Below are 10,907 nucleotides of genomic sequence, written 5' to 3' on the forward strand. Positions count from 1 at the left end.
ATCTGTGGTCTCTCTTTTGCATGACAAAACTAGCATTTGTGATCCTCACTGCCTAGCCAAAAACTCGCATTTTTGGAAAGAATTGTGCTTCTGCAATGGTCATACGCGCATATGCGGGCGAGCCGCTTCTGCGTTCCCTCTTTGCGCTTTTGCGGTCACGCAGGTGCGTGAATTGCTTCGCACCTGCATCCTCTGCCCAGTACTCTCCCAGACGCTTCTTTGAAGTGCTTCATGCCTCTGCGATGTTGCTTCTACGACCAAGGCATCGCAAAAGTGATTCCACCAGTTGCTGCCCATTTTCCAGCAATATTTCTTCAAGTCCAAATTGCTCTGTTAACCATCCGGAATCAACCCGAGGCACTCGGGCCTTAACCAATTATGCCAACATGTCACAAAAAATAATACAAACTTATTCGAGGCTTCAAACCATGACAAACAATGCCGAAATTGCGAATCGCGCATCGAATCAAATTATGAGATTTCAAATCTTCCAACTTCTATAATTTGTGCCGAAGCATATCAAATCAATCCGGAACGACTTCACATTTTGCACACAAGTCATAAATTATACAATGGGATTGTTCTAATTTTCGTAATCGAAATCCGACCTCGTTATCAACCAATCAACTTACGGTCGGATTTATGAATATTTCAAGAACTTGATTTTCCAACTTTTTGCCGAAATGTGCCGAATCGTCCTACGGACTTTCAAATCCAAATCCGGATATACGCCTAAGTTTGAAATCACCATATGAATCTATTGACATCATCAAAATTCAATTCCGGAGTCGTTTGCTCAAATGTCAAACTCCGGTCAACTCTTTTCATTTAAGCTTCAAAAATAAGAATTGTTCTTTCAATTTAATTTCGAATCTTCCGAAAACCAAACTCAACCACACACGCAGGCCATAATACATATTACAAAGTTGACCAGGACCATAATTCACTGAACGGAATGTGAATTCTCAAAATAACAAGTCGGGTTGTTACAATATGTCATTACATATGTATATTGCAAGAATAGCTCTTTTCTCATCGAAACTTGTTGTTCAAGGTGCATGGATTATATGTATATAGTGTGTTTGAATTTTAATATTCAATGAAACATGACTGACTTTGATCTATTTGTGTAATTGTCTTGCAGATTAACCATGACTGCTTTCAATCCCCTTACTGCTATTCTTACTCAAAACAAACTTGAGGGTCCGCATTATGTTGATTGGAAACGAAACTTGGATATTGTCCTAATTGCTGAAGAGTCCAAATTTGTGATTTATGAGGTGTGTCCAAAAAACCCTGGAGTAGATGCTACAGATGATGAATAAAAAGCTAACCGAAAATGGGTTAAGGCTGATAAGATGGTGCACTGTTACATTCTGGCATCTATGTCGAATCTTCTGCAACATCAACATCAGTCTATGGAGTCTGTTTATGACATTCTGGTAAATCTCAAAGAGATGTTTGGAGATCAGAATTGTGCGGCTAAGCAGACTTTCATGAAAGCTCTTCTGAATATAAAAATGGTTGAAGGTTCATCTGTTACGGACCATGTTCTGAAGATGATGAGACTTCTGAATGGACTAGAGGTCCTTGGAGCTAATATGGATAAGGATACGCAGGTTGAGATGATCCTACAGACTCTGCCTGACAGCTTTCAGCAGTTTCACCTTAATTATAATTTGAACAAAATGGATTTGTCACTTGTGAAATTGCTGAATGAGCTGCAGTCGGCAGAGACTATTATCAAGCAACAAGCTCCCCTGTGTCACTGAATTTTGAGATAGTTTCTTCTTCTAAGCCGAGAGGCGGGTAGTTAAGAAAAAGACTCAAAAACCTTCTGTTGGAGGTGCAACTGATGGTGTGAAAAAGCCTAAGGGTAAGTGTAATCACTGCAAGAAGTTTGGGCATCATAAGAAAAACTGTCCGACTTATCTGACCAAGATGAATAATAAACCAGGTGATTTACATCTACTTATCGTTGAAATCTTTTTAGTGGTTGTTTCAACCATGTCTGCACTAATCATGTCTGCACTTTTTTGCAGGGGTTTCAGGTTAAGCGGCGACTAAGTAGAGGGGAAATCAATATTTATGAAGCAGATGGTTCGACAGTTGTATAAAGATCATAGCTTTGTTAATTGAAATTCTTTCCTCTTACATTGTTTGATGTATTTAAGTCGTCTTTGTCTAGATTGAGCCGAGCGGAGGTGAATTTATGAAGGAAACGCTAATTTGAGTATTGATTTGGCCAAATTGAGGTAAGTATCTTGCATAACTTTGTATGAGGAAAACTACCCCTTAGGTTTTGGATTGATGGTATTATTTGAATTATGTGGAGGGCGTGTACGCAAGGTGACGAATGTGTACATAGGCTTATATGTGGTATTTGACCGGTTTAGACTATTAGGCTTCTTTCATGCACTTAATTGAAATTATAGTTTCATGTTATATCTTTTGTTGTTAGGCTTGCCCTTACGTGCTTTACTTAAAGTTGTTAGTACATGTTCTATCTTTCGTTTGTCAAGTTCACCCTTATATGTTTTAATTGTTAATTGCAATCACTTGTCGAATACATGCCTTGTCTATCACATGCCTTCATTGTTAATTAATTCTCGAAAATTGTGTCTTGGTTTATGAATCGTCATTTCTTGCTATTTGATTTTGTGAGTTATCGTGTAACCTTTTTATCCATTGTGATTTCTTTGTGTAGCTTCGTTATTGCGTTGATTTTGTGACATACCGTAGTTGGTGTAATTTATTTGCTTAATTTATATTGCTTGGGGAGTGGGTTTCACGCCGCAACAATATTGATAATGTTGATATGGTAGAATAAGGGAGGATTATGATATTGATAAATGATGATATGGTGGGTTGCACGCCGCAACGGATATTGTTATTATTATGTGGGGTCGGGTTGCACGCCGCAACTGATGTACATGTTGTAATTGTTGTTATGTTAAGGTTATTCCCGGTTGTGATTCACATGGTACATTTTATGGTTAGGACGGTTTTTATTTTTTAAATCACTTCATTGTATTTTGATGGTATTTTGTTAACCGCCAGTATTCTAATAATGGAACGATTTTGACTTCTTGTGTGAGTCAGGCATTCTACGTGATATGTTGTGTTGCTTCAACATGCCAATTTGTGCCTCCATTATTTCTTGAAAAATTGATTTTCAAGGTGAATATATGTGCACGGGGTCATTATCTTATATCCGATTGAGTTGTTGAAAATTTAGCGGATTTAAATGAAAGAATTCTTAAGGTATTTTACTTGTGTGTCTTTCAAAAATAAAACTCGTATCTCATTCGGCGCTTTACTAATTTAAATGGTGATCACATTTTCACTTTAATTGGTTTCTTAAATTCTACTCATTACCTTATTGTTGTGTAATTTACTTAAAATTGTTATCACGTTTTATTTTAACAAATTCTATATTTAACTCGTTAAATTTAACTGATGTTTTACTTTGTTTAAATACAATATTCTACTTCATCTCATTTATTTCTAAACTAAGCTCATCTAATACTCCATTTGCACAACCTCTCCTTTATTTTACTTTATTTGAATCCTAAATTTAGAATAATATCTCATTTGATGCTTTACTTTATTCTAGTTTGAAATTGTGTTTTATTGTGTTAAATTTATTCATCGATCATCTTAGTTGATATTGATACGAATACGATGTACATGGTAGCTGTTGGATTTTGCTGTGCGAAAGTGATATGGAAAATGTGGGTATGAGGTGTCATACGTGTAAGATTTGAAAGTTGTGACTTATGATTTGAGATCACGACGAGTGGTACCTCGGGTAATTCTTGTTGTAATTCGTGCTTTAGGAATGATTTGATTGATTGAGTTGTCATCGGTTCTCCTTACTTGAATTCATTCATATTTCATCTGTATTCTAACTATGTTGTTGCTTATTACTTGGTTGTTTATTGTTGCCATTCGTGCTTCCATTATTTTCATTGTTGATTGTAAATTTGTAATCCTTCTGCTATTGGTCTTACACTGATGTTCTTTCCATTATTAGCTTTATGTTTTATCCTGCACAAGTTTACATGTCTGGTAGGTGTCTTGACATGTCCTCATCACTACTCTACCAAGGTTAGGCTTGATACTTACTGGGTACCGCTGTGGTGAACTCAGGCTATGCTTCTGCACATTTTTGTACAAATCCAAGTACTTCTGATCGAGTGGGTTTTGAGACTTATGTCTGCGCGGCTGGAGACTTCAAGGTATACATGCTCAACATCCGCATGCCCCGAAGTCACCTTCTATTGTATTTTATATCCACTGCCTAATATCAATCCGAGACAGTGATGTACTTGTTATTTCTAGTTACTCTTATAAAACCTTATGACTTGTACGACTGGTTTTGGGGTTATGCAACTGATGTAGGTTTAGCTATGTTGTTACATTTATTATTTAATGTATTGCAGTTAAGTTAGTTAAATTTCATTAATAATCAGTATGTGTTATGCTTACCTAGTCTTAAAGACTAGGTGCCATCACAACATCCTAAGGTGGGAAATTGAGGTCGTGACAACTTGGTATTAGAGCTCTAGGTTCATAGGTGCTACGAGTCATAAGCAGATTTGGTAGAGTCTTGCAGATCGGTACAGAGATGGATGGGCTACGAGGGAGCCAGGGATGCTCAAACAATGTCTCAACGTGTCATCCAGACTGAGGATGTGGATGTATTGAAAGATCATTCAGTTGCTCACGTGGGGGTGCAACGGGTTCTGGCGTCTGGTTGATAAGTACGAGCTTGGAAAGGTTTAATTAGATCATGAGGCATTTGGCTACCTTAAGAGAGTCATAGTTACTCCCACCATTTACGGGAAAACAAACGGCATTAGTCGGCCAATAAAATGTCACAACAAGGGGATTTTCGGACATGGCACAAGCCAAGAGTGATATGCCAATACATTGTCACAAGTAGAGGTTTTTTGAGGCATCGGGTGCGAGGCCAAGGCCTATGTTAATGGGCCGAGGTCCGCCCTGTCATTCCTATGCCAGTTGTACAAATTCAAGCGTGGCAGGCTGGGCCATGGCACGACGTCGAACATGGCAGGGCGTGGCCATGGCACAATGTAGGGCATGGCCATGGCACGACGCAGGGCGTGGACATGGCCCGACACAAGGCATGGCCAGGACGTCGAGCGAGGCAAGGCGTGGCCATGGGACAACGTAGGGCGTGGCCATGACCCAATGCAGGGCATGCCCAGGACGTCGGGCATGACCATGGCATGACATCGGGCATGGCCATAGAACAAGCAGTGCATGGCATGGCAGGGCATGTCCATGGCATGAGGCAGGGCATGGCAGGGTGTGGACATGGCACGACGTAGGGGTGGCAGGACGTGGCCATGGCCCGACACAGGGCGTGGCTGGGTGTGGCCATAGCATGACACAGGACAAGGCCATGGCATGAGGCAGGGCATGGACAGGATGTCGGGCGTGGCAGGGCGAGGCCAAGGCACGACGCAGGGCCTGGCCATGGCACGACGCAAGGCCTGGCCATGGCATGATGCATGGCCTGGAAGGGCATAGCCATGGAAGGACGTCGAGCGTGGTAATGGCACGATGCAGGATAAGGCCATGGCATGACACAGGGCATGGACATGGCACGAAGAAGTGCATGGCATGGCAGGGCGTGTCCATGGCACGACAGGGCATGGCAGGGCGTGGATATGGCACGAAGCAGTGCATGGCATGGCAGGGCGTGTCCATGGCACGACAGGGCATGGCAGGGCGTGGACATAGCATGACACAGGACAAGGCCATGGCGTGACACATGGCATGGACAGGACGTCGGGCGTGGCAGGGAGAGGCCATGGCACGATGCAGGACCTGGACATGGCATGACGTAAGGCATGGCAGGGCATAGCCATGGCATGATGCATGGCATGGCCATGGAAGGACGTCGAGCGTGGCAATGGCACAATGCAGGACAAGGCCATGGCACGACGCAGGACGTGGCCATGTAAATACGTTGCACCAAGTCGCACCATGTCGAACCATGTCGCACCATGTCGTACCATATTGCACCACGTCGCACCATTCCACACCATGCCTAGTGTTAGCCCAATGCATAGCAACATGTCAAGAGTAATTGTGCGTGGTGGTTGACGGCGGTGGTTCGAAATTGGGCGACGGTGGTGGAACGTTATGCTGGTTCGTGCGGTAGTGTACGACGACGGTTAGTTGATGCTTGGTTGTTGGCGGTTGGAATCACTTATGGTGGTTATGACGATGGAGGTGCGTCATGGTTATTGGTGGTTCCTCGTGGTTATGTTTTTATAATAATATTATGTATTTTACCTATTTTTTATTAATTCTTATGCATTTTTGTAATTTTAAATAGTTTTCCATGTTACTTTTTTATTAAAATATTTCCTCTTTTATGTGTTATATTATTACTAGGTGTATTGGAATTTTTCTCCATTGTTCTTTCTATATTTATAATATCTTTCTTAATTTTTAGTATTTTATTATATAATTTTCATTTTATAATAAATATTTTATAACAAAATATTATTTTTGGAAAGAAATATCATTTATAATGTTTAAAAGTCTTTTTTGAATGTATTAGCTAAGTTGTACTTTGGTTTGTGCAATTTGGTGTTGTACATGGCTATTATGATTCTCTCGCCAAAACATGTCTACTCCTGTCACTTGGTTATTTTTTAAGACATATATAAGGAGGGTAGAGGTGTTGAAGGCACCTCAATGTGCTTTCTGCCAGGGTGAGGCGGGCATTCATGGGGGACGCTGGCATGCGGTGTAGGCATTGGGGGCATCAACGGCTTGGCCTCGGATAGTTTGATATGCCAGTACAATGTCACGACGCAGGGCGTGTCCGTGGCACGATGCAGGGCGTGGCCATGGCCCGACGCAAGGCATGGCCAGGACATCGGGCGTGGCAGGGCGTGGCCATGGAACGACGCAGGACAAGGCCATGGAACAACGTAAGGCATGGCCAGGACGTTGGGTGGTCAGGGCGTGGCCATGGCACGATGCAAGGCATGGAAGGGTGTGTCCATGGCAAAACGCAAGGCATGGCAGGGCGTAGACATGGCATGCGTCGGAGGTGGCAGGGCGTGGCCATGGCCAGACGCAGGGCGTGGCTGGGCATGGCCATAGCATGACACAGGACAAGGCCATGGCGTGATGCATGGCATGGACAGGACGTCGGCCGTGGTAGGGCGAGGCCATGGCACAACGCAGGACCTGGACATGGCATGACGCAGGGCGTGGCCATGGCATGATGCAGGGCATGGCAGGGTATAGCCATGGCATGATGCATGGCATGGCCATGGAAGGACGTCGAGCGTGGCAATGGCACGACGCAGGACAAGGCCATGACACGACGCAGGACGTGGCCATGGAAATACGTTGCACCAAGTCGCACCATGTCGCACCATGTCGCACCATGTCGCACCACGTCGCACCATGCGGCACCATGCCTAGTGTTAGCCCAATGCTTAGCAACATGTCAAGAGTAATTGTGCGTGGTGGTTGACGGCGGTAGTTCGAAATTGGGCGGCGGTGGTGGAACGTTGTGCTGGTTCGTGCGGTAGTGTACGACGACGGTTAGTTGATGCTTGGTTGTTGGCGGTTGGAATCACTTATGGTGGTTATGACGATGGAGATGCGTCATGGTTATTGGTGGTTCCTCGTGGTTATGTTTTTATAATAATATTATATATTTTACCTATTTTTATTAATTCTTATGCATTTTTTATAATTTTAAATAGTTTTCTATGTTACCTTTTTATTAAAATACTAGTTAATTAGTACGCGCTTCGCGCGGTCAAATATTTTTTTTATTTGAATTTAATTGATAGTTGATATAGAAGAATAAGAAAATTTTATAGTATCATAAATAAGAAATAAATGTATCATTTTTACTTGTATACTATAATGAAAAAAATATCTATTTTTACTTGTCCAGTCTAATATTTTGAAATCAAGACACTCTACCATTTATATCTATACCATAGATCAAGGTGTGTCTAAAAAAATATTAATTAGCGCTAATATAGTAAAATAGATGAAGGGGGTATTATATAAAACATACATTAAAAAAAAAAATGTAACACACGCATGCATACACGTTTATTCCTCACTAAATAATCTATTGAATAAGGAGAAAATTGTTATGTCTTTTTACGTTCTATTTCTAATTAAATATTGTTCATACTCCCTTCGTTCACTCTTATTATACTAAAAATATATTTTTACTTTTATTTCTCCACTATACTAAATCATGAGAAAGACCATTTTTTTTTTCTTTTTTTTACCCTTATCATTAACTACTCATTCCCTCATTACCCAAAACTTTTGGAAATGCTATCATTATTATGGGTAAAATTATAAAATACATGTTTCATTTATTTTTTCTTAAAGAGGGTATAAAGTCAAAAGTGGACAACTAAAAGTAAATGGAGGGAGTAAATAATATTAATAATACTATAATAAAATTAATTATGCAAAGAAAAGGTAAAATTGTCTCTCTTTAATTAACATCTTCGGAGTAATTGTAAGTTTTTCTATACATTGAGTAAAATGAATAACCATTTTATAAGTTGCTCATAATAAAAGTGTCTATGTACACTCATATTTCTATTTTATTTTCATTTTTGTAAAGAAAAACGTTATTTAAGGGTATACTAAAAGATCTTGATGCATTAGTTAATTACATGAGCATAATATAATCAAGATTCTAAATATAAATACTTGAAAATAGTATGAGTAAATTTTGCGACAATTAGTATCAAAAAGATGCGTGTACAAGAGGAATTCACAAAGAGTTCACATATTCTAATAAAAGAGATTTTCACAAACAAATTACAAAGGTTGTCATCAGGCTCGTCTTATAGTTTACCTTCTCACTCTTCCAAATTGGGAAAAATAAGGAGAAATCACAACAACAAATATATATAAAACATGAAGTTCTAATATTTCCTCTGGTTGATCATTTGTCAATATATCAACTATCAAGCAAAGAAATAACTGTAGGGGAGATGAAAAGTTTGAAATCGTGGAAGAGCATATGAATGTCAAAATGTATAACAAATTAACAATTATAGAGAAGGACAAAATTGAATAATCTTAGACTTTACAATTTTAAAAATTAGATAAATGAAAAAATATGACACGAAACGGTTAAAAAGAGATAAGAAAGTTGTCATGTCACATTGATACACACTCAGTTATTTTTCTTTCCTTTCGGTTAATAGTATCAAGAAAGTTAATACAATTATAGAAAAAACTCGTTGAGCAGCCACCCTTTTGCTCTTCCCTTTCTTTCCCAATCTGTGCCATAATTGTTCCTGAAAAGAAAGATCATATTTCCTTGCAAGTTCTACATCATATCTAATCCAATAGAACAATCGATTTCAGTCAGTTTATACTTCTATTATTCTTTTTTAAAAAGAGCAATACTTTTTATAACTAAAATGTACACCGACGCGGCACCTAGAAGAAAATAATTTTATATTATTGACAAATGATAACTATCAAATAATTATACCCAAAGAAAAAATAAAAAACTAATTGCATGAGATCTTATAAAGAGGAAACAGTTCTGCAATTTTTTTCTTTACTTTAAACATGTGCTAGTTATTAGAGGGTAAGATGTAAAGTGTAAACTCAAAATGGCAAGAGTTGCATGAAAAAGAAGAAAGAGAGAACGGCAAACACTTTTTTTTTTGGATACTTTATCATAACATTTAATACTAATTTTATGGTTATTGCTCTTTCCATATATATCCATAATCATTAGCAGAAGAACAACATAATATGAAAATCCATCAAACACAAAAGAACAAAATTAATTAAAAACCCATCAGTAAAGCAAAACATTCTACCAAAGATCAAACCGAAAGGGAAAGTAGAAAATTAATTAAAACCCATCAGTATTAGCAATGTGTTAACTCAAGACACATCCTAATTTATAAACAGAAAATTAAATAGCAAAAGTTCAAACGAAAGAATCAAACCGAAAGGGACGAAATAATCGAAGCAGACATACCACATTCAAAAATGTAAGAAAAATGGGAAAATGTGAATGTAATTCCAAGTCCTCTTCAAAACAGTTCCTCTGCTTCTTTATTCTTTTTCAAATTTCTTTCTTATTTTTCTGATGGTGGCTTGTGGGATTTATAGTTAATAGAAAAATTTGTGAGGCTTTTAAAGTTCTAACAAAAGGGAAACGGTTCTTTATTAATGAGGCATTTCGATCGGTTTTGAATAGGTGAAAACGATTGTTTTATTGAAACTGATCTTTACACATTGATTTATTTATGAGGAATTGATGTGTAATAGACGTGACTTTTCGGTCTTTAGTATGTACCAAACGTTACAGAGGTAGTTTATGGGTATTTTAAAAATCAACATAAGGAGAAAATAACAAAAAAATTGAAAAAAACGATAAATACAAATTCTGGCTTTAGAGCATGTCACATCACCTCTTTGATGTCCCTCAATTATATATAGATATATATATAGATTTCCTCTTTTATGTGTTATATTATTACTAGGTGCATTGAAAATTTTCTCCATTGTTCTTTCTATATTTATAATATCTTTCTTAATTTTTAGTATTTTATTATATAATTTTCATTTTATAATAAATATTTTATAACAAAATATTATTTTTGGAAAGAAATATCATTTATAATGTTTAAAAGTCTTTTTTGAATGTATTAGCTAAGTTGTACTTTGGTTTGTGCAATTTGGTGTTGTACATGGCTATTATGATTCTCTCGCCAAAACATGTCTACTCCTGTCACTTGGTTATTTTTTAAGACATATATAAGGAGGGTAGAGGTGTTGAAGGCACCTTAATGTGCTTTCTGCCAGGGTGAGGCGGGCATTCATGGGAGACGCTGGCA

At 38.5% G+C, this 10,907-nt stretch overlaps 1 protein-coding gene across 1 annotated transcript; it reads left to right on the forward strand.

Moving 5' to 3' along the window:
• The first annotated feature begins 1,358 nt into the window (after positions 1 to 1,358).
• On the forward strand, positions 1,359 to 1,772 carry LOC107784837 (uncharacterized). Its single transcript, XM_016606021.1, has one exon. The coding sequence runs from the start codon at positions 1,359 to 1,361 to the stop codon at positions 1,770 to 1,772; it is 414 nt and encodes a 137-aa protein (XP_016461507.1).
• The last annotated feature ends 9,135 nt before the right edge of the window (positions 1,773 to 10,907 follow it).

Source organism: Nicotiana tabacum, chromosome 4 (assembly GCF_000715075.1).
Source record: "Nicotiana tabacum cultivar K326 chromosome 4, ASM71507v2, whole genome shotgun sequence".
Lineage (NCBI taxonomy): Eukaryota > Viridiplantae > Streptophyta > Magnoliopsida > Solanales > Solanaceae > Nicotiana > Nicotiana tabacum.

Excerpts from the sequence above, each read along its gene's own strand:
- LOC107784837 (XM_016606021.1), top strand. The coding sequence starts at position 1,359 with ATGGTGCACTGTTACATTCTGGCATCTATGTCGAATCTTCTGCAACAT.